The sequence below is a fragment of the Haemorhous mexicanus genome, chromosome 4, assembly GCF_027477595.1.
Source record: "Haemorhous mexicanus isolate bHaeMex1 chromosome 4, bHaeMex1.pri, whole genome shotgun sequence".
Classification (NCBI taxonomy): Eukaryota; Metazoa; Chordata; class Aves; order Passeriformes; family Fringillidae; genus Haemorhous; species Haemorhous mexicanus.
The window spans coordinates 2,140,340-2,163,593 of record NC_082344.1 but is presented as its reverse complement, the minus strand read 5'-3'; the positions used below and the strand labels follow the sequence as shown (position 1 = coordinate 2,163,593).

Below are 23,254 nucleotides of genomic sequence, written 5' to 3'. Positions count from 1 at the left end.
GAACATAACAATAAGTTATCGAGAGGACACCATTTGGCCACGGTCCATGTAAGGCTGTGCTGCACACACCACCAGGCATCTCCAGGCAGCTTGCATTTAAGGTGGTTCCTCCCCTCTCCCCAGCCATCATTAAAGAGATGACAGCGTTAGCCTAGAACAGTAAGTCACTGAGAGGACAAAAATATAGCAAAGATTCCTTTACCTCCACGAAAAGGAAAACGCAACAAGCACGAAAGTTGCCAATTCTCTCATTCTTTAAGGAAGCAAGACTGGAAACCTGCATTGTAAATTTATTACTTAAAAGAAAAATAACACTTCAATATTACACCGTCGTTTTATTTCCCTCCTGTGCACAGAGCAGAAGGTGCAACACACTTTTACCCACAACAGTGAGGAGACATCGCCGAGGGGAATTCCTAATTAACATTAGGAAGCTCTGGCTGTATCCCATCCCACAGCGTGCTGGGATTTTTGGAGCGGGGGGTTTTCTGAGTTTGAGTCTCAGATATCACCACCTTTCAGTAAAGCTCAGTCCCATGGCAAGGGAGAAGCATACAAACCGTGGGTGTATTTGACTGTGAAAGAAACTTTGCCTGCAGTGATTTTAGGAAAAGGTTTTCCTGAAACAGGTAAAACAAATGCTGTACTCAATCCCACTAGAAAGGCCCTTGTAAGTAATTCCAGGTAAATACCCATTAAGCAATGTAAAAGCAGAGTTAAGCACTGAGCAGGAATTCCTGCATTACATGCTGAGCACCATTTATCACCCTATGCCAACAGGCAACTAGTGAGAACCTCTTACTCAAAGACACGTTTCCCATTAGCTAATTAAATTAACCTCTAAATTTAGTATCTCATACTTGCTCTTAAACTGACCTGTTTCACCTCTGGCACTTGCTGGGGTGGGGGAAACACATCACATTATTATATACAGTCAGTCTTTGTGTGAGCAGACACCGAGCCCCAGCAGCAGAAAGCCCGTCTAGAAACGCGCGTTTGCTCCAGAATTCAAGTGCTCACTGCTTGCCAGGAACCACATCAGAGTAATCTTTTAATACTCCAACCAAGTGGTCATTGTGAGTCTTAAACCGGCGTTTCTTCTGAGAGGCAGGTTTCTTCCTCCTCTGAATGGGAGCCTGCAAGAAGAAACAAACAGGACTCAGAAGATCTGTGACACCTGACCCGACGTGTGACACCGTGCTGGTCACCACTGGCGAGAAAGATGAGCTCTGTCAGAAGCAGGGGTGGGCAGGGAAGGGAAGTGCTGGCTCCTGGAGAAGCAACAGCATCCAATTCCAATGCAGGCAGGGAGATGACCCCGGGGACAGAGCAGAGCCACGGCATCCCAGGCACAGTAAAGCTGGCATTCTTAAGTGCAGCTACAGAAGCAGGTACATGTCCCACAGTTCTGTCCACAGTCCCACCAGGACTTCAAAGCTGTTCAGCAGAAAAGTTAACCCCCCCACTTTCCTCCCAAAATACTACTATTCTTGATGCATTGTACAGCTTCAAGCAGAATCTTCCACTGTGGAGCTCACAGGAATTCCTGGAGTTTGCCCTCCTGTGATGCTGCTCGGATTAATGACACCGGCTCTAACAAGTCATAAAAATCACTGACTGCTGGCTACAGCACTCAGTTTTTCCAGTTTTTAACACTGGCCACACTCCCCCAAGCTCCACAAAGCTGTGCATAGGCTCACCAACACGTTTTGGAATTAACACTGAGGGATCAGGAAGGGAGGGATTTCCTAGGAAAATCTATAATTTGTATCTTACTATTTTCTTTGGTCCGGTTTCTTGCATGGAAGAAATACCCTGTCGTTTCAGATACTCTTCTATCTTCTCCTCATCCATAGAATCCACAGGAATGCTCCTCCACAGCTTCTGGAATTCTGAAACGAAAAAACTCGGTTTTATATCCCAGTGAGCAAACCCTGGGCAAAGACCCCACAGGAAGGGAAGGAGAGAGACTTGATTTCAAACACTCAAACATTCTGGCACGTCAGTCTGTCACCGCCAGCAGGCACTCACTCAGCACAGCCTTCACCCGCTCCAAATGCTGACACACTGCCAAAAACACCCAAAACCCGAAAAGATGAAACTCCAACCAACAAAACAACAACAAAACACCCTCAAGCTAAACTGCACTCGAGCATCAGGAGCACCCGGAGGCAACCTGCGCTTTTCAGTGTTCATTTGCTACCGAGTCTCTTTTTGCCTGACATCTCCAGAGCTGTGTAGGCTGTGAATGAGTTTCACACATCCTGATGAAGGGCAACCACTAACCATAAATGGCAACTTCATTTACACATCCTCAGCTGCCACTGACTTGGGAGACTCCTCATCCCCCCATCGCCTGATTTACTGAAGGTTTGAGACATTTACTTCAGCGGCTCTGAGCTCGTTTATCACTGCAATACGATCCGCACCGTGCTCTACAGATAACAAAGTACAAAAATTCCTCTGGTGTTAAAAAGAGGAGAGACACCTTAAAAACCACAGCAGCAGGAAAACAGACAGAGACAGTAAGTCTTAATTAGAGCAGCTGCCATCTGCCTGCACACTTTCTGCCTCACGTAAAGTTTCACAGAGCCTCTGGAATGCCTTCTCCAGGCAGCGGCTGGTACGATCCTACCTCCCTTCATTCCCCAGGCAGGGAGTTAAGATACATCCTGTCAGCAGGTCTGGCTAACAAACTATAAATAAAACACGAAGCACACATAGCAAGGCAAGACTAAATTTTTCCTTTTATTTCCAGATAAATTTAGTATACAGTTGTCAAAACAACCACAACCTCTGCATGCTTAAGGATCTGTCCTGTGCAGCTGGGGATGAGACGCTCCAGTGCCCGCTTGCCACAGGTATCCTGGCTCTGGGCACACTGCAACCAAATGGGAGTGTACAAAACCAGCCTGGTTCCTGCCCTTGGAACAATTCCCTGCCTAAAGCACCTTGTTTTTCTATGCAAATACATGCTTCGAGTCTCAGGCGTTCCTCTTCTTCCCCTTGCCAACAGTAAGAGACTGCCCCAGCTTTTCAGGAAACAAAAGAAAGGAATTTCACCACTGAAGAATGACAGTGTTTGGTTTTGGTAATGCAGTGGTTTTGAAGAGAACCAAAACCTGTCAAAACACCACCTTTGGTTACAGGGAGATAGCTCACAGCCTGCTTCTCTCAGAGGCTATCCAGCACCCTGGGATCAGTGTGCACATCCCTTAATGCAAGGACTGACACAGCAGTCAAGACATCCTCCATCTGCTCATCCATTTTGAGAGGGTTTCCAGGCTTTGAACATAGCTGCTGCCTGTGCTTGCTATCAGAGACCATCCCTCACCCCATCCAACTGCAGCAGGTGGAGAAGGTTTGGCCTCTTATTTATAATATCCTGCTGCAAACAAATGTGTCTCCTCATTAGAGTTCAGGATATATGGATAAATACACCCTGGTGCAAAAAAAAAGGAAAGCTGAGGATAGGTGCTTAAGGTTAAACCGGTCTACATTCTTCTGGGGAACAGAAGTGAAAAATTAAACACTAGAAAATAAATGGTCAGCTCTTCAGGGATCAGCATGCACAGAAGTGCAGATCACAGTTAATATCTAACTACAGTGGTCTGCATTTCTTGTAGTGCCACGGTTATACCATCACTCCAGCTTCACATCCACCTTTTAAACTCGGCCAAGAAATACAAATGGAACAGGCACCAAGATCCAAAAGTGCAGAGCCAGAATGGACTTTACATACAGACAACTTAATCCACTAATTGGCCCCACCAGAGTCACCATATCATATTCTGCAACTCCATTTAAAAACTCCTCCGTAAATCAGGCTGCTCTCAGCACTACTGCTTTGAGTGCAGTAATTGCAAAAGAAACTTCTCCCCATGCTGGAGCTCCATGTGGGGCTTTAAAACACTTCACTGCCCAGGAAAGAGGGAGTCACAACAACATGGAAACACTCCCTATTGGAACTAAAAGCACAGGATAAAAGTGGAGAAGCACAGGGAGCTGCCACCCTTCAGCGCATACGAGCTGTCTGCACTTGGTGTGTCATCTAGAAGGAAAGGGAGATCCATCCATCACCTGATCACAAAACTGACTCGGTGTAACACCAGACACTGGGCTAAGTGCAAGGGCTGAAGGAAGAGAGCAGCTGGATGGCTGGCACTGAACCACTCACACAGTACCTGTCAGGCTTTTAAGTCTCCAAGGACTATGCCCCTATCAGCCAGGGAAAGTTCAGACCTTGGGAATACACTCTCTGAATTATTGTGACATCCTCTCTGAAATATGAGAACCTGTGGGAAAAGCTGGCAATAACTGCAGCTCTCAAGAAACAACCATCAGCATTTGGAGCTGTGGTACTTCTGCACCTCAGAAAATACACCTTAGAGCTGACACAGGGAAAGATTTTTCCTGGTTTCCTTGAGAACAATCCCAAGTGCTGTCACTCTGGCCTTTGCTGTGTGTCTGAAGTGCAGACAGCAGCAGCAGAAGGCAGCTCCTAGGGCAGGCTTCAATATACCAGATCCATTTTCCACAAGGTCTTTCACAGGGCACAAGGAGCTCAGGGCTGGTGTGAGGGGATGGCTGGAGCAGGAGGCTCCCCACATGCTGGCCTGCTCCAGCCAGCCATGGAGAACAGGTTGGGATGTATGCATTCCTGTAGTGCCTGCAGCCATTATGATGACAGAGCACATTCAATTTTCCTGTTCCGTGCCCTGCTCACTGCTGGGTGATCTTCACACCATCACAGCACAGAAAAGGTGAGACTCTTCTCTCAGAGCCACTAAATTATTTTATCCATCAGCCAGAATGAAGGTAAAATGGCTGCAGGAGGATAAAAAGACAGCAAGGCCTCACCTGATGGCAGCAGGCTGCCCTCAGGCAAGCTGACAATCTCTGCAGGGCTTAGGCTGCTTTGACAAGGCAGAGCCCGGAAAAAATCCCAGGGGGAGAAATCTCCCTCGAGTTCCTGGTCAAAGCCATGCAGGGGCTTTGAACCCTCACAGAGATTTGCATTTTCCACAGAGCTTTCAAGTCCTGATTCCAGTGCAGATCTTCCCTAGAAGAGGCACAAAGCTGTGATGCCAGTACTGAGGCAAGTGTCCCAAACAAATCCTACACACAATATCCGGCAACCTGATCACTAAAACACGTTAGCTCAGGAACTGGACAGAATCTACACTACTCACAGGCTGCCTCCTTGCTCCTCCAGAGAGCTAAATTCTGGTCTTTCGAGTACTGAGAGGAGGAAATGAGACCAGGAGCTGGTGAAAAGCCAGTTTAGATGTTTGCTGACATCTCCAGCAACATGAAGTCAAAACTGAAAACAATGAGCTCTGACCAGCAGGAAACAACTCAGAGCTAAGCTGAGGGCAGCATAACAAAGATTTTGCAGACACCTTCTCTCTCTGAAACACCCAAGGGGTAAGGATGCACAGTTACCTTGATTTTACAGCATCACGAGGTGCCTCATAGATGAAAACAATTTGCACTGACATTCCCTGAGTGATTATACTCTAACACACTTCCTTTCTGTAAATGCTTACATTTGGGGAATGAAGTCATGGGTAAATGACTGCCTGGTGACTTTGGAGAGGCTTATCCAGCACTTCTGACTGCCTCACCTGCTCTTGCAGAAAGGTTGAGATGGTTGTGGAGATAAACTGATACATCACACACATAATAAAATCTGCCAGAGATTAAAAACAGCTTAAAAATCCTCAGTGAGCCAAGCCAAAAGCTGAGCAAAGGACAAAACCAGACAATAACAGTGCAGAAGGGAAGAAACAACAGTCCTAACAGTCCCAGGGAATGCAGCACTGGATTTATACCAGAAGGAAAAGGTGCTTGGTGCTAAATCTGTGCTGTTCCTGGACCACCACAGCTGTAAATCAGCATGATCCCAAGCAGTTTTTACAGTGTTCAATTTCAGAAGCTTTGGCCATTTTCTAAAGCCCTTCAAAGGTTTAGGAAGAACTTTAAAATAATTAAGTATCTGCATTTTTCAGCAAGAAAATACTTCCTATAGTGCATTCAGCTGGGGAAGATACCATCTCTAGCAGTCAGGCAATCCAACTGGCCTTTCAGCATTCAGCACAGGGGTGAAAGCCTTGTTCACATGCAAAGTGCTTCCCCCAGCATGAACAGGCAGCCTCGACTTGGCTGAAGCACCTGAAATCTGGCCCTGCTTTTATAAACACTTTCAGCTCCACACCACTGACAGTAGATTAATTAGCCAGGAAGTCCAGAAGGAACACATGCAATCTGAACCTTCCTCGGCTAATCACATAAAAGGAAGAACAAAAGCCCTTCCTTGCTGCTCAAACCCCCTCCAGTACCCTTGAGATCTCGATATATAGGCAGCGCTCCGTTGCTGCGATACATTGGGATTTATTTTCACAGGGGGAGAAAGAAAAGCTTGTTCAGCCATCAAGGGCAGAGGCAGGCACTGGTAGAAAGGAGGTCCTCCTAATGCTCCAGGCAGAGAGCTCCAAATTGCCCTGGCTCAGGCAGCAGTGGGAGAGGACACTTGACTTCTCAAGGCTATCACCCTCAGCCAACACGTTGTGAGCTGGGATGCCATACGGCAGCACCGTGCACCGAGGAGCACAGAGCCCTTATTTCTGAGGATAAACATTAAACTAGAAACATATTTTGAACTGTCATCGGCTGCTAGATCAAAGAGTCTGCCAACACTTCAAGGCTTATTTTGCAGCCTTTTTAAAAACTTCATTTTAACGTTGCCAGAGATAATGAGCTGCAGTAGCATTGCTAAGGCAGAGACGTGTCATAACTCGTCCTGTGCACAGACAATTCTGCCAGTGACTCCCTAAGAGACACCCTTCTGCTGCTCTGGAAAGAATCCTAAAGCAAAGCTGCTCAGGAAGGATGGGCTTCCTTCATCACAGGATAACAGAGCTGGCAAAAGGACCTGCTCCAGCTGCAGTGAGGGAGTGAACCTACTTAGGGATGTTTCCAGCACTGTGGCATATGCAGGTGCATCACAATATTCACAGAAGAGAAAATATTCTTGCCCCCTCTCAGAACAAAGCATCAAAAGGAAAACCAAAACCAGCAGGAACAGAGCAACAACAAAACATCACTTCTGGCTGGGATGGGAAGCTGCTGCCACCTGCGGATAGAAGGAAGCAGAGCCACCTTGAACTACAAACACTGCTCACAGGATCCCTTCAGGACACACACTGCAGGCTTAAATGCCTTCCTTCAGCAGGAGGCCAGGCGTTTTAAGGAGCTTTTTTAACCTCTTCCTCCCTCTGGTAGCAACAGCTTGCTCCAAAGCAATCATGGGTGTGCTACAACACGTCCTGTGTAAGAGGAGCCCGGGATTTATCCCGGCTGCCTGATGCCTCTCTGTATATCTTAACAAAATGGGCTCTGTTATGAAATTTCACAGCTAATCCTGGAGTTATTACAAGCTAATAGCAACAGGGTAGAGACCTCCCTCTGATAACTCTTTTAGTATGGTTGGGTTCCTGCTATCTGGAAAAAATTGCACAAGAAAAAACATTCATTTAGCAACACAATCATGATACAACCAGTGGCTAAAACTTAAAAGCTCTGTCTCAAAAGTTACTGCAAGAGCCCTGATTTCTAAATGTTTTGGCCATGTTCAGGCCCCCAAAAACTGTGGGCTGATGGACTGAAGAGGCACTACCTCAACAGAAGGACAGGGTTCATGGTAAACTCCTAAACATTTGGAAATCAGAAATTCCCCAGTGAATCCATCCTGCATTTTGCATAGAGTTTCACTGCCCCTACCAAGAAATGACAGAAATCATCGTTTAAAAAGAAATTCACTTCAGCCTTTTGAGATATTTTTTTATATTTTAAAATGCTGTAGATGTCACCTCTACTTAATCACCTTTGTGAAACAAAGCTATAATTACTGAGATTACAAGTGTGTACTCTCAGTACGTTACAAGTAGTTAATGATACACATCTTCAGTTGATAAATTCTTTTGGAAATTAAAATTCCCTTGGAGGTAGGCAGAGAAAGAAAGAAAGATCTTTATGCATCCTCCTGTGGTCCTGTAAGTAGAGCAGCTCAAATTGGTATCAAAACTCCTTTTTTTTACCATACACAATGCGATGCTGTGTGATGCAATGGCTTTATGTGTCATGTTACAAGAACAATACATTAAAAAAAGAAAGTATTCAGTGTCACTGAGTCACTCAAAATTTTAAGATCTTCTGACACAGACTGCCTTCCCCTTTCTGCATTTACAGACACCTGATGTTGGCATTTATGTCCTTACTGGAACACACCCTGATTTCTGTGATTGATTTCTGTGCATAGAATGGCACCAGAGGATTTTACCACCATTTGTGACACAGCTAACATGCTGAACCTGTAAAGCCCCAAATCCACTCCAGTCCTGGGCAGCAGCACTGCCCCAGGTCTGTGCTCTCCTCCCAGCTGCAACCATCCCCTTCTCAAGAATTTTGCTCACATCTCATCCCTCTGTGCTTCCTCCTTCTGTTCCATTTATGGCTTCTTGCTGCATTTCCCAGTAAAAGACACATGGTTCATAAACAGGAAAAAATCCCAACAAAAATCTTGCACCCACAAATCATTCTTTTGGGTTTTTTGGCTTCTCCTTAAGCAGAAAAATGTTAGATGCCACTTCATTCACAGTGAGGTGGTTTTTAGTCTCTTCTTGAAGACACTTCTTGGATTCCTGGTGCTCTATTCCAATGCAGCCATCATAAAGCAGGGGATATTACCACTGGACTCGCTCCAGTGAGTTAGCCTCATGTTAATATAAACACTCCCCTCACATCTGGACACACCTAATATTTTATTATCACCCTGAAAGACTGCTCTACCTCAAGGCTGCTTACACACAGAGGTGCTTAAGGTGAATTCAGATAACTGTCATGGAGACCCATGTAAAGCAACACCTACCTTCATCCACAGCAAAGTGACAGCTCTTGTCATTGTAGAAAAGAATTTTCTTCTTATCAGGGCGATTAACAAAGATGATCTGGTCCCCTAAAGCCTCAAAAACAAATGCAAAACAACAACTCAAAATCACTTTGTTTCCAAGCTGAAGGTCTCCAACCCCAACAGAGCCAGACCTTGTGCTAATAAAAGCAACAACAAACTGGAGAAGCTGCAAAGTAACTGGCCACGAAACACATGAGTACACTAATAAATCAAAAATGAGATTCAGAGGACTGAGGTCAAGGTGTGAAAGCCAAACTAAATGCCTGCAGTTGGAATGTGGGAGACCAGGAGTCTTTTGTGAGAAAGAGCTCTGAGAGCTGTGCTGAGACATCAGGGCAAATCTGAACGTAAAGGATGAAATACACAAAAGGCCACAACATCAGATCTGCTGGAATGCCACCTGAGTTATCAAAAGAACAGCAGCAGCTCATGAGAAAGCTCTTAGTGTCTCTCTTCCCTCTGAGAAGTGAAAGCTGAACTGCAGACACGTGTTCCTCACCTTTATGGCTTTCTGTGCATTGGGCAGCCCTTCCTCGATGTCTTCCAGAAGGATTCCCCCCAGCCCTCGCTGGTCGTGCTTGTCCAAGAGCCTGAGCAGAGCCTTTTTGTCTTTCAAGTTGTACTTGGGTTTGAAGGCATACTTCCCATCCACAACTTCTATTTTTGGGTTGTTGACTAGGGCCTGTAACAGGGACAGAAATTTCAAACCTTGAAACACTGCAGATACTTAGGGCTTTTTTCCTGGTGTGCTTTTGAGCACATGAACCACACGTTACAGCTGCCAGGCTGGAGCTTGGAGTTTAAACAGATTCTAAATCCTTGGATCCTAAAATCCACCAAGATACAGAGCACCTCCTAAGAGAGAAGGGACCCAACTTTGGTGCTGCAGGGTGTTTGTTTACCTTTTCTCATGTGGCAAAAGCTCAGTGATAACTTTAGATACGCTTCGTGGGAGGAGCTCTTCCATTCCATTCTGATATCCTGGTGCATTAGGGAAGATGCCTGGAGCTACCTTTTGGAACACTTCAGCAAAGTCAAGCTTCCCTGACAACCAGAGGTTTCTGCTCCCCAGAATATCAGTGCTACCAGCAAGGAGTGTTACAGTCTGACTTGTTGAAGAAAGGATTACCTATTAATAATTTAACAAATGTGTGTAATTCAGGTTTGTCAGAATTCCTTAATGAAAATCTAATCACATGTTTTCTTTACCTCGCTCATTAACCATTGTTTCTGCTTGAGTCCAATATCTAAATGCTGTGTTTCATCCAGTATCTCCTCCAGGGTTAGTGGATGTGTGTCACCACGCTGGTGCCGGGTCTGCAAAAGCAAACAGCAACTCTTACAGCTCTGTACTCACTTTATTCAGCAGCTCTATCACCAAAAAGTAACTGAGGTCGGCAACAAATTACACTTTATTTTGATCACTAGCCCATGAATCCCAAAACCTGACAGCATCTTGAAATTCCTGCAAATAAACCCCATTCTCTTGGTTGTAAAGTGACCTGGGATAATCAGGATTTCAGTTATGGAACAATATGCTGACAATTTCATTTACTGACAGCACTTTGAATTTAATGAGCAGTTTCTTGAAATTCTCACTCTTGCAGTAAAAGAATTCAGAGGTTGAAACATCCAGCATTTTTCAGCTACCACAGGACAAGGAACAAATTATTTAAAACCAGTATTATTTTACACCAAAACACCATACCTTCATATAATTCACTATTTTAGCAAGGACTCCAAACTTGTAGCCAGAGCCTCCTGAAAGGGCTTTCAAGTTAAATGATCCATTGCTGTGATCTACAAGGAAAGAAAACAAACAATTAGAGGGTGCTTTGATAGCTTCCTGTTGGCCCTGAGCTCCATCACGTTCTCCCTCTACTTCCAGCAGCTTTTGAATGGACAGCTGTGGACACAAACAGGAGTGGCAGAAGCAGCCACCCCCAGGTGAGTCCTTGCACACATCCTGATGCAGACCCAGGGACTCAGAGGACACTGCTCTGAAACATCTCTGAGCAGAACTCCACAAATAAAAAGGTAAGAAAGCAGCAAGTTACTGGCACAAGAGAACATTAATTTGGTGGCTTAACATCCCATAATCATTTACACTACATGAATCCACGCTGAAATAATGCACTGCATTTGCTTCACCAATACCATCCTGCTGCTGAGATGGGGGCACAAAGCTTCCCTTCTTCCCCAAAGGCACTCATGGTACACAGCAGGTAAAGGAAGGCTGTGATTTTTATAAAAAAATTATTGTTTCAAGTAGCTCTGGTGGAGAATGTATTAAACAGAGCCATACAAATGCAAACCAATTCAACCTGGTGTGTTTCATCACTGGAATTACAACTCAGAACCCCCTCTGTTGTCAACTCTGGCTGTCTTTATCAGGAGGTTTGCTAACATTTTGTTTCAAAAGTTCTTGCAAGGTTGTTAATGACCATTTCATTAACGTCAGCTCTTAGCACAGCACATTAAACACAAATATCCACAAACCACCATCGCAAGCCACAGGCTCATTACCAGCACAACATTGCTCCAACCTAATGGCAACAGTTCTCTGGAATTTCAGCTACTCCAGAAAAAGAACACCATCTCTTTGCCACCATGGGGATTGTTTAATCCTCTGGTGATTTCTAAGTACATCTGACAGGACAACAGTTATCTCAGAGATATGGAGCTCCTATTGTTTCTGTGGAAAAATCAGTGAAGCAAGAGAAAAGTAGAGAATTGTGAAGCTGTTAGCTGACATCAAAGTCTTAAAGGCTTTACACAGCACAACAATTCTAAAATTAACATAGAAATATCATTGTAACTCCAGCTACAGAAGAATATTTTATTCTGCTTACTAAATTAAAAGAAGGAAAATCAAAAGCCAGCTCCCCCTGAAGATGTGGCCCATAGGGATTTTCCCCTACAGGGTTCCCTTTTAAGATTAAAAATTAATGTCTACGTAGGACATTTTATAAATAAATAGAAAAATCATAGATGTAATGAGAGGTCTGAAGCGAGCAAAAGAAATTCAGAGGTACAACAAACAGTTAAGACAACTTATCATGTTTTTGTTCTGTCAGATTTGAACGGAATCAGGAAGATTATCTGGTTTAATCTGCCTGCTTGCAGCCTGCTACAGTCCATGACAAGAGAATCCAAGCACACGGTGAGGCTGGAAATCTGCAGCTATTAACACTTCAAACGTCATGGTCTGATGGCTGATCCCGGCACAAAGCAGAGCGGGGTCGTGGCCAACCTCTGCTAACCAGCTCATCCCACCCCAAAAAACAGGAACAGGGAGGCGTTTGCTTCTCATTCCAGACAGTAAGAGTCACATTTATGAATGATTTACTCCTGGGGTTGAGGGCTCGATGCAAATGAGCACAAAGGAAGTTGTCAGCAGCATCGTGCTCTGGCCAATGGAAGGAAAGCTCCATCTTAGCTGTGCCATAGGCTGCACTAAAAAAAGGGACCAGAACGGCGCTCTCTCAGCATCCTTTCACACAAGAGGTAGGTGTGTATCATTTTATAACATTCTCTGAGGTTTATCTCTATTACTGAAAGAAAATATGCCTGTAAGCTGAGAACCTGTAAAAGCCTCTTGGAATCAGAATGCTTTTTCTCTAGGCTGAGCAGGGTTTATCCCGCCGAACGCGGAGGAGCTTGTCTTGCACGATCAGACGAGCACTTTCACCATCTGTGCACTAATGGAAAATTGATGACCACTCCATCTTACAGCAGAGCTAACACAACAAGCCAAGATTCAGTAAACAAAATGGATTTCGTCCTTGCAGGGGAGGTGGCTGGTTTCCTGCAGCCTCACGTTCCTGGTGATTGATTCTATGTGTTTTCACAGAAATGACAGCGAAAGGGTTTTCCTTAAAACAAAGACAGCTCCAGCTGAAATGTGAGCAGTGTTACCTCCCAGGGGGCATTCCGTAAATTAGCTGCCTAAAAGAGATCTGTGTGTGTGTGTGTGTGGAGGAGAAGCCTGTTCTAGAAATGTGGTATACACTGGGTAGGGGAAAATCCCTGTGCCTGCTGTTACCTTTGGAAACACTGGAGCAGCCATCGATACAAGGCAAACAGCCGGGTTAGAATGCACCTGAGATTTGTAAATGCTCAGTGCCTTCTTAAACAGGGCTTCCTCAGAGCTGCATTAAAAGGATTTTCTGCCAGTCATTTCCCTCTGCTCCACGAATATGATTTCAAATAAAGCTGCTCCTCTGCAGTGCCCAAAGATGCTAATGCTTTTAAATTAAAACCTAGTGCATTAAATATTTACCTCATTGCATTTTGGATACGTACAACTGCTGACTTGATTGCAAATCAGACTGGCTCATGATACGAATCTGACCTGTGCTGTTACAAAATAAGTAAAACTGCAGGAAACCAGCCCATTTTTGACAGCTTTCAAGGACACTAACCTCATTAGTGCTGTTGTAATTGTGAACAGCCAGCAACAGCTACTTCAGCCTCATATTTCAATAATTACAGCAAAGAGTAGCTGATCCTCATCTGCCTTGCACTGTGGAGAGATCATCATCCTCCTCCTCCTCAAGGAGCACTAAATTCCACCTCCTGGCATAAAGACAAACATCTCTCCACTGTGCAAACTGCTGCCCTATTGGTGGATGTGGAGTGGGGAGGGAATGGCTGCCCTGATGGAGCCTGTGGAGCAGGAAGGGGCTGGCTGTGGAATGGGGAGGGAATGGCTGCCCTGATGGAGCCTGTGGAGCAGGAAGGGGCTGGCTGTGGAGTGGGGAGGGAATGGCTGCCCTGATGGAGCCTGTGGAGCAGGAAGGGGCTGGCTGTGGAGTGGGGAGGGAATGGCTGCCCTGATGGAGCCTGTGGAGTGGGAAGGGGCTGGCTGTGGAATGGGGAGGGAATGGCTGCCCTGATGGAGCCTGTGGAGCAGGAAGGGGCTGGCTGTGGACTGGAGAGGGAATGGCTGCCCTGATGGAGCCTGTGGAGCAGGAAGGGGCTGGCTGTGGACTGGGGAGGGAATGGCTGCCCTGATGGAGCCTGTGGAGCAGGAAGGGGCTGGCTGTGGAATGGGGAGGGAATGGCTGCCCTGATGGAGCCTGTGGAGCAGGAAGGGGCTGGCTGTGGACTGGGGAGGGAATGGCTGCCCTGATGGAGCCTGTGGAGCAGGAAGGGGCTGGCTGTGGACTGGGGAGGGAATGGCTGCCCTGATGGAGCCTGTGGAGTGGGAAGGGGCTGGCTGTGGAGTGGGGAGGGAATGGCTGCCCTGATGGAGCCTGTGGAGCAGGAAGGGGCTGGCTGTGGACTGGGGAGGGAATGGCTGCCCTGATGGAGCCTGTGGAGCAGGAAGGGGCTGGCTGTGGAGTGGGGAGGGAATGGCTGCCCTGATGGAGCCTGTGGAGTGGGAAGGGGCTGGCTGTGGAATGGGGAGGGAATGGCTGCCCTGATGGAGCCTGTGGAGCAGGAAGGGGCTGGCTGTGGACTGGGGAGGGAATGGCTGCCCTGATGGAGCCTGTGGAGCAGGAAGGGGCTGGCTGTGGAATGGGGAGGGAATGGCTGCCCTGATGGAGCCTGTGGAGCAGGAAGGGGCTGGCTGTGGACTGGGGAGGGAATGGCTGCCCTGATGGAGCCTGTGGAGCAGGAAGGGGCTGGCTGTGGACTGGGGAGGGAATGGCTGCCCTGATGGAGCCTGTGGAGCAGGAAGGGGCTGGCTGTGGAGTGGGGAGGGAATGGCTGCCCTGATGGAGCCTGTGGAGCGGGAAGGGGCTGGCTGTGGAGTGGGGAGGGAATGGCTGCCCTGATGGAGCCTGTGGAGCAGGAAGGGGCTGGCTGTGGAGTGGGGAGGGAATGGCTGCCCTGATGGAGCCTGTGGAGCAGGAAGGGGCTGGCTGTGGACTGGAGAGGGAATGGCTGCCCTGATGGAGCCTGTGGAGTGGGAAGGGAATGGCTGCTGCACTGTTCCCTGGCCGTGCTGTGCCCAAGATGCTCCTCTTGGGAACAGAACTACTGCCTTGGCAGAGAGCTGTGCTGGCAAAGGGTCCTGGCTACACAGAGCAGATCTGACCAATCCCTCCAGTGGCCACAGATCTTGATCACTTTGAGCAATATAAATGAAAAAATCCCACCAAAAATTACTAAATTTTGCATCACAGAAAGAGTCTGGTTTTATGCCCTGGTGTTTACAGAGCGAGCAAACTGAAGTGTAACAGACTCCAACAAAACCCTCAGTCCTAGAAATCTGTTTACAAAGTTCAAAACAAAACTCCTTTCTTTCCCAAAGGTATCCTCTTGCCATTTAAAATACACAATTAAATCTTGCTTATTTCAATTACTCCTCAAAGGGGACTCTAAATCCTTTTATTCAGCTCCCCCCTTTCTCTTTGTCTCATGGATTATTTTGAAATAAGTCTTCAAGCCACCCCTTCAAAAACCCTCATGACTTTTAGCCCCATAATAGGTTGGCTGAGTTTCCTTCCCAGACCGTGACCAAACCAAGCCACTCTCCTGAAGCCAGGACCTGACTCAAGCCAGGAGTATTTTTAGCTTGGATTTGCTCTGTAAACTTTTGTTTAAGGAAAAAAAACACCACCTACAATTTAATTAATCCCATCCATCTCAGTCATACACTGTATATTCAATTACTAATTTGTGGACTCAGCTACAGATTTAAGTTACTGCAACTGCTCCAGTAAATGTCTGTGTGGAACACTAATGCCAGGGACCTTCCCAACAATAAAGCTCTTTTGTTTCAATTTAAATCCACTGGAGATAAAAGGATAAAGAACAAAATGTATAATATTTGAACAATAAAAATAAGACATAGATCATAAGCTGGTTTGGCAGCATGAACCTGGTTTTCACCATGTCCTTTTCTTTAATAATTTCACAGAAATAAGGACAGGTGCTCAGACTGCTTTAGTCACTACCACGTTCCACCTAAAAACTCCTTGCTGTTTCCTCAAGGAAATATGGAGACCTGACTTGATTTCCTCCTCCCACAGCCACTTTCAAATTGCCTGAGGGATTCAAAGGTTATTATGACACCCCACAGCCACAGCAGATAACCAGAAGTTACCGTAGCTCCTTGGACAATTTTTATTGCATTAGACTATTGAGCAAAGGCAGATTTGCTGGAGTCAGCTTCTTGCCTCATCTCCCCCCACACCACAGAGCAGCCTCTTCCTCTGCTGTGTGCCAACCCAGGCTTAGGTAGAGTTGAAAATCAGAAGTAAGAACTCCTCAGGAAGGGTTGGGTTTTCCTTGTTATCCACCCCAATGACTGCAGCACCACGAACAAGACTTCCAAATGCTCCCAGGGCCATCTGGGCAGCCCAGTTTCTCCAGCACAGACTACTCAGCAGTGGAAGAGCAGGGGAATGAACAAGTCAGGAAATGTGCCCTCCTGAGAGAGTTTTGCAGGTGAACAAGTCTGTGCTGACAGGCAATTCCAAAATAATAAGGCCTTTCACACCACAAGACTGCAGATGCACAGGTGGTTGAAACCACTGCACACATTGAAAATCTAGTTTGTAAACTTTCTATTTGTGCATATAATTGAAATAAAGAAGCAAAGCTCTCATTCCCAAATCACTTACACCACATCATGCCTGCATGAACCAGACACTGCCAAAACAAATGTTCCAGGTCTATCACAAACTTACACATCTGGAGTTTGATATTTTGGTGAGCAAATACGAGTATGCAACAATCCATGTCTGTAGAAACTTTGAGCACTTAGTCTGAGTTTAAGTAGCTCCAATTTGTGATAAATATCACAGCATTTCCTTGACTGACAGAGTCCTCAACAGCTTTGGTTTTGTGTTTCAGCTCCCAAATCTGTGCCAGTGAGCATACTCAGACAGCTCCTCAAGAATGGCAACCCTCAACAGCACCCACTGGAATGAGACTACTACATCCATTTCCCAGTATCTGGGCTTCCAAGTGCAAAAAATCTACCCTTTCCATGACAACTGGAACACTGCCTGCTTTGTCATCCTGATCATATTCATCTTCACTGTAGTTTCTCTGGTGGTGTTGGCTTTCCTGTATGAACTGCTGGACTGCTGCTGCTGTGTGAAAAACAAGACTGTGAAGGACTTGGAGAACGAGCCCAACCCCGTCAGAGCGATGCTGAACAGCTTCAGGAAGCGGGACACAGAGGTGGTGTAGGAAGCACTGAGCACCTGCACTTGGGGAACTTGGTTTGACACCTGGAATGAAGCCTCCTGTAGCTTACCAACGAGCAAGTCATGTGCTTTTTTCTTTTGGACTTAAATATCCACAGTGGCAATTTTATCTCTGGATGTGAGCTGGAATAATTGGCAAAGGCTTTCCAAGTGCTTAGCAGAAAGACAATCTACTGCAGTGTTATGGGAGGGAGAAAGATTGTTGTTTATAGATGAACTTTTGCTGTTTATATTGAGTGACTAGCATAGAATTTTGTCTACCTGACCGAACAAATGCTGCCTAACATGCATACAACTCTGTTGCTTAACTGAAGAAAACATTTATAAAATGTCCAACAGTCTGATCACATTCAGTGCAAAGACAGCAGCGTTGTCCCACCGAGTCAACCACACAGGGACAGGACAGACAGACAAGGGGTAAGAAAAAAGTTGGGGCAGGAGGGTTAAATGGCAAGAGACCCTTCAGGCAGGAGAGGACATTCTGGGGGCATTCTGGCCTTTGGCAGCACTTGTTATCATGGGTTTCTTGCTTTTAGATGAGAGGGTGGTGGGAGGAAGACTAAACCAACAAGAAATGTATCCCTAAAATGGTCTTTTCTAATCCTCCTAAAAGGGTAGTTTGACCCTTTCTTCCTCCACTTCTCCAGCTCCAGGGAGCTGTTCTCCCCTTACTTCATATGCAGTCTGGCCAACGATTTCTGGGTGTTGAGACCTGCACAAGCCACTACCTTCAGAGTATCTGACCCTTCCCAAAAATCCTGCTGGAATTGAACAGGGACAATTCTCTGCCCCAAGGCTGCTGCTTCTGTGGCAACCACAACACTACAGGGAGTGGGACATGCTGGATCTATCATCCCTATCCCAAACTCACAAGGCCAAACTGGAACTGGTGGAGCTCTTGCCAAGAACACAGGGAGATGGGCCACAGACCTCCCACACTAAAGAGGGGGATGGCACCCAGCCCAGGTGCAGCTTTCAGCACTTTGCACAAGAGAATCTCACTTGACTCATCTCACTTGACTTCATCTGCCTGCTGACACATCCCAGAGTTCACACTCACCCCTTCCTCACGTCCTGGCCACAGAACTCTCACACCTCTGGCTCACCAGCCTTCTGTAGCTGTGCTGGGTCTGTGATTTTTAAAACCATTCAGGTTTTGCAGCTACAAATGACAACTTTAATAACAGCGTCCAACAGTGTAGCCATCAGTAACTCCTGGCAAGTCCTTCACCCTCCTGAACCCCCACAGAAATGTCCCAGAGCAAAGCTACGTGTGGGACAAGTTATTTAACCCCAGAAAACATTCCTGTCATGAAGGAAACAAAACCCACCTAAATGGCCACAGCCATAAGTGACAGCACAGTCCATCTATGCCAGAAAAACCTTGACCAGTAGCTATAATGATCTCTTTTTTTACCTATATCAAATCCCCCTCTCAGGCTGAGCATGACTAAGCTCCAGAAGATCTGGACACAGTGGAAGGCTTGCTAATTGACACATGGGGAGATGGAGTCACAAGACACCCAGGGCAGGATGAACTAGCACAGCTAGTCCAGTGATTCAGCTGGAGAAACAAACTCCCTCCTGCAGTCACAAATCCCCACAGACACACTTCTTACAGTGAAGTTTGGCCAGCACCAGTCCCCTGGGCAGAGAATGCTTCGAGCCCAAAATCAAAAGCACAACTGATGGAAGCCAATGCCCTGAGTGCAAGATCATTTAGAACTCACACTGAGATGGATGATGAAGATAATGCCAGTGGTGATAAGGATGACAGGCCACCTTCTGCTGTGTGACAGCATCAGACTGGGAAGCCCTGCTCAAGAGGCCAGAGTAGCCATCAGGATGCACTGAATTAATTCATGTCTCTCTCCTACAAGGAAATGCTCTGGACACTTGCAGCATTCCCACGAAATGCCCATCATGCTGCACACAAGAGGGCACTGCTTGCAGCATGCCAGCCTCTGCTGCTCTGGCAGTGCCTTCCTGAGAAGCACATGGAGTGACATATGTTGGGATTTGTCCCAGCTTTTCATTTCACAGGTCTGCAAAGGGGAATGGGTGTGGGCAGAAGGAACAGAAGGCAAAGGTGGGCCCTTGCACAGTACCAGAGAAGACTCAGGATGATTCTTTCCCACAAAACAGTCCCTGAAGATTCTGGGTTTTGATGACTGTCTGCAGAGACCACTGAGACAAAGGTCTTCAGACAAAGACCACAGCCACAATTTACTGCTGATTAATAAAATGAAACAAACAGATTTGATCCATCTCATTTATTTTACAGTTCCAATTCTGAACTGAGTAAACTAGCTTCGATTTTTTTCAAATAACTGGTTGAAACAGTGATATTAATGTCTGTATAACAACGACAGTAGGAGTGATGGGAAGCTTACAGCCAGACTTGACAGACAGGCCAGATTCAGCTGAGCAGTCTCTTGAAGATTACCATGGTCTCCATACCTCTCCTCCCCCAAAAAGTGTCAAGGGCAGGCTCTCTGAGCCACAGAACCAGAGCCAGGGAGGCACTGCACACCCAGGGACTATCAGTGCCAGCACACAAACACTGTGACTCCCTTTATCACCTCTGTGGCCACTGCACAACACAACTAGGACTGACCACCCTAGCTTCTGTCTCTCTGGGGCAGTGGGACAGGGATTTCCCAACATCAGTTTTTTTCTCCACCTCCTGACTCTGACACCCATATATCCTGACAGGCATCTTCCAATCTGGCAAGTGAAATAAAAAGCAGGTTTTGAGGCAGAGGATTTTGATTCTGCAGCACAAAAATGTTGTAGAAACCTTGGAACCTCCCTGGTACTGCCTGGAACGCAGCCAGCAGCATAAAAGACCAGGTTTATCTCCTCAGAGCCACACTGGGTCCCTGTTTGTGTAAGAGAATTGTCTGACAGCCACAAGGGCACCTAAAGAAACCCTCAGCCCACAGAAACCACAGAAACAAAATGAAACCTTCTTTGTCTGCTCAAATCCTCCAGATCAGGCTCACATTTGTAGCCTCTGCCCTCTTCCTGACTCCCCATCCCTTCTTCCCAGCAAACCCCACTCACCCCAGTGACACAGCCCAGGATATTCCACACAGAACTTTGTTTTATTTGGAGAGTGTGAAAAAGGGATGGATGGAAACCTGGCCTCCCTTGATTTATTTTAGAATGTCTGGCTGATACTTTATTTGGTGCCTGAGAAGCTGCAGACACATACCCAAATTCCCAACTCTTCCCCTGGGACAGAAGATGCTTCCCTCCTCCCAAGCTCCCTGGCATTTTTCTCTGTTGTTTTTAGCTCTATTGTTTCTCCTGGAGTTTAGGGGAGAGCCATGGGTGGTATTATTCAAAATATGAACATGGACTGAGCTTGCACAACAGGGTATTTTGTGTTTTAGTAACTCCTGGCATTTGATCTGACCTTTAAAGTGCACTTGAGAACTGCCACTGCTTTGGGAACAAATCCTCTCCCCGGTGCTGCAGTTTCCACACACTCCCACTATTTTTGGTGCTGCTTTATTAAGTGTTTATTTGATACTGAGAGACTCATTATCACTGCCACCACCTCCCCAGGGAAATGCCAAAACTCCTCAGTAAAGCAGGCAGAAAGCCCTGGAATGCCTGGTGCTCACGAGCAAAGCTTAGCTCCCAGGTGAAACAAGGGCAACTGTTAATTACAACACGCAAGCCAAACAAGATACACCTGGCAAAACCCCTAAAACAAAATCCCCAAAAAAGATACACCTGGAAAAACCCCTAAAACAAAATCCCCAAACAAGATACACCTGGCAAAACCCATCTCAGGTATGAACACCCTCCAATTACAGTTATCTAAATGTTCTAGATGCTCTCTTGCCAGAAAAATTCACAGAACAGGTTGGGAAGGAAGGAAGCCTAAAGATCATCCAGTTCCAACCCCCTGCCATGGGGACACTTTCCACTAGACCAGGTTGCTCCAGGCCCTATCCAACATGGCAAACACAGAGAAAATGAATGGCACTGCCTGTCCAGCAAGAACTGAAACTCACAGTTTCCAAAAGCACATCCAAAGCACAGTTTCACATCAATAATTTTGGCAACAGAGATTCCTCTAACAGAGCAACAGCTAACGAGCCACGAGATGAGGCTTAACACACATGCACAGCAGGGAATGGGTTTTACACACTGTGCAAGTGACTTTCTTACCAAAAGTGGTAAGTGAAGAGAAAGAATGACAACAGCCACCAGCAAAACTCACAGATACAGCGTTATTCACATTAATAAACCACAGCTTAAAGGCAAACAGCAGGAGACACCAAGCAGCTGCTGGACAGGAGACTTCCACTCACCTGTGGTTTGTTTTGAGCTGGAGGAGCCCCCTTGCTCTACCTTGGCCTTCTTCTTCTTGGAAGCAGAGGAGTCGGAGGAGAGTGCTGGGCGTTTCTCTACGGCCGGCGTGGAGAGGGCTCGCTTTTTGAACAGCTCCCGCTCCCTCAGCAAGCTGGGGTCCATGATTCTGCCAAGGGGGAAAAGGCGAGAAAAACGCGTCGGCCTCACCGAGGTATTTAGGAGCAGAAGCAGCTGTTTGTCACGGGATAGCTGAGTTCGAGGGGGTCCCAGCACTGAGTCCGACTCCCAGCCCCACGCAGGACAGGCCAAGAGCCCCTCCCGGGCCTGGCAGCGCTGTCCGCACGCCCCGGGAGCCGCGGCAGGATCGGTGCCGTGACCACATCCCCGGGGAGCAATCTAGTGCTTGTTCGCTCCTCCTTTTCCCCAACACGGGCTCAAATAACACAGCCAAGGTATCAGTGCACTACCGGCACCTTAAGGAGTGTGAAGGGGAATGCCGAAGAGGGATAGGAGAGCCCTGCACCACCTTAACGAGGCGCCTCACGGACACCGGCAGGACGGAACAAAGTGGCAGCGCGGCGGGCGGAAACCAACGGCCGGGGGATGCCGGCGCCTCACCGCCCCTACACCCGCGCACAGAGCGGGGCGGCCGGCCCCACGTCCCCCTCTGCGCTCCCGTCCCGGTACCGATGCCGGTGGGGCTGCCCCGTCCCCTCAGGGCGGCCCCCGCCCGCTCACCCGCGCGCCGCCGCCGCCTAGCGAGCCATGCCGCTCCTAGCGAGCCATGCCGCTCCCGGCAGCCCCCGCGCGCCCCGCCCCGGAAGGGGCCCGCCCGTCGCCATGGCAACGCGGCCCGGCCTGCCCGCCCTCAGCCCCCGCCGCACACTCATTAAAAAAAAAAAAAAAAAAAAAAAAAAAAAAAAAAAAAAAGCGATCATTTACGTAAATCTTTTTATTAACATCCCGTTTCACACAGTGAAAAAAGTCCTAAAAGTGCTGCTTGAGGAAGAGAGGAGGTAGCAGCAGGAATAACGCAGAGCAGGGGCAATTAAAGCTCCCATTACAGCCCCTGTGAAGCAACAGTCTGCAGATAATGCTGGCAGGGGTGCGAAAGATTTTGTAAAAACAGATCCTCCTGATTTCCACATTCAACTGAAAATGCCTTTCCTGGTTTCTGTTTTGCATTTCTTGGTCTGGGTTACAGCTCCAGCTCTGGCTGCCGAGGTTCCAAACCATGCTGGCACCCTCCTCTTAGCGGGGGGATGCGAGATCTGGAAGGAAACAAAGGCACAAAGGTGGAAGGACAGACACAGAGCCACAGCCTGCCCCACTGGCACAGCTCTACTGCTCGAATTCGTGCTCAGGTGGAGTCCCACCTGACCCAATTGTTAATGGAAGGCTTATGCCCCACTTACAACCAACACCTTTATTCAGGTACCTAAGGGACTGAGAATTAAACTCTGAGAATCAAGGCTGACCAAGATTTGCACTCACAGCAATATCCAGCTTCAAACCGAAGCGATGGGTTCAACAAGTGGTGCTGGTCAGAGACATCAGCTCCCTTTTAAATAAGAACTCTTAAGGTCTGCTCATACAGTTAGTTTTCCTATAGACACCAGTGCAAAAACCCTTAACGTGATGGGCACAGCCTCACAGAACCCTGTACTTAAAAAGGGGAAAAAAAAGGAACTACAGGTCTTCTTAAAATCTCAGACATCTGCCACGACAGAGCAGACAAAATGTACTGGGGGAAAAGGTGCCTGTAGCAGTCTATTTCTGTCCAAGT

The 23,254-nt window shown here is 47.1% G+C and overlaps 3 protein-coding genes across 7 annotated transcripts in view; 1 reads left to right on the top strand and 2 right to left on the bottom strand.

The window, feature by feature from the left end:
* Positions 1-274: 274 nt before the first annotated feature.
* On the bottom strand, positions 275-22,250 carry GTF2E2 (general transcription factor IIE subunit 2). The gene is made up of 8 exons (XM_059843597.1): positions 22,207-22,250; positions 21,468-21,634; positions 10,680-10,771; positions 10,181-10,288; positions 9,471-9,653; positions 8,930-9,023; positions 1,777-1,892; positions 275-1,136 (listed from the first exon to the last, which is right to left on the bottom strand). Exons 2-8 carry the CDS (start codon positions 21,628-21,630, stop codon positions 1,017-1,019), a joined length of 876 nt encoding a protein of 291 aa, XP_059699580.1. The 5' UTR covers positions 21,631-21,634; positions 22,207-22,250; the 3' UTR covers positions 275-1,016.
* Positions 12,399-17,434, top strand: SMIM18 (small integral membrane protein 18). The gene is made up of 2 exons (XM_059843595.1): positions 12,399-12,478; positions 16,781-17,434. The coding sequence occupies exon 2, from the start codon at positions 16,826-16,828 to the stop codon at positions 17,120-17,122; it is 297 nt and encodes a 98-aa protein (XP_059699578.1). The 5' UTR covers positions 12,399-12,478; positions 16,781-16,825; the 3' UTR covers positions 17,123-17,434.
* Positions 22,251-22,405: 155 nt separating the features above from the next.
* Positions 22,406-23,254, bottom strand: part of WRN (WRN RecQ like helicase) — a 28,250-nt gene continuing 27,401 nt past the window's right edge. For all 5 annotated transcript variants that reach the window (XM_059843590.1, XM_059843594.1, XM_059843593.1 and 2 more), the window contains one exon: positions 22,406-22,739. In XM_059843590.1, coding sequence (XP_059699573.1) covers positions 22,617-22,739 — 123 coding nt within the window. In that variant the 3' untranslated portion in view covers positions 22,406-22,616. The remainder of the gene's footprint in view (positions 22,740-23,254) is intronic.

Coding starts and splice junctions, on each gene's coding strand:
- SMIM18 (XM_059843595.1), top strand. CDS start 16,826: ATGGCAACCCTCAACAGCACCCACTGGAATGAGACTACTACATCCATT.
- GTF2E2 (XM_059843597.1), bottom strand. CDS start 21,630: ATGGACCCCAGCTTGCTGAGGGAGCGGGAGCTGTTCAAAAAGCGAGCC. Junction 1,893..8,929: donor TCACTTTGCTGTGGATGAAG/GTAGGTGTTGCT, acceptor TTTTCGTTTCAG/AATTCCAGAAGCTGTGGAGG. Junction 1,137..1,776: donor AAACCGGACCAAAGAAAATA/GTAAGATACAAA, acceptor TTCTTCTTGCAG/GCTCCCATTCAGAGGAGGAA.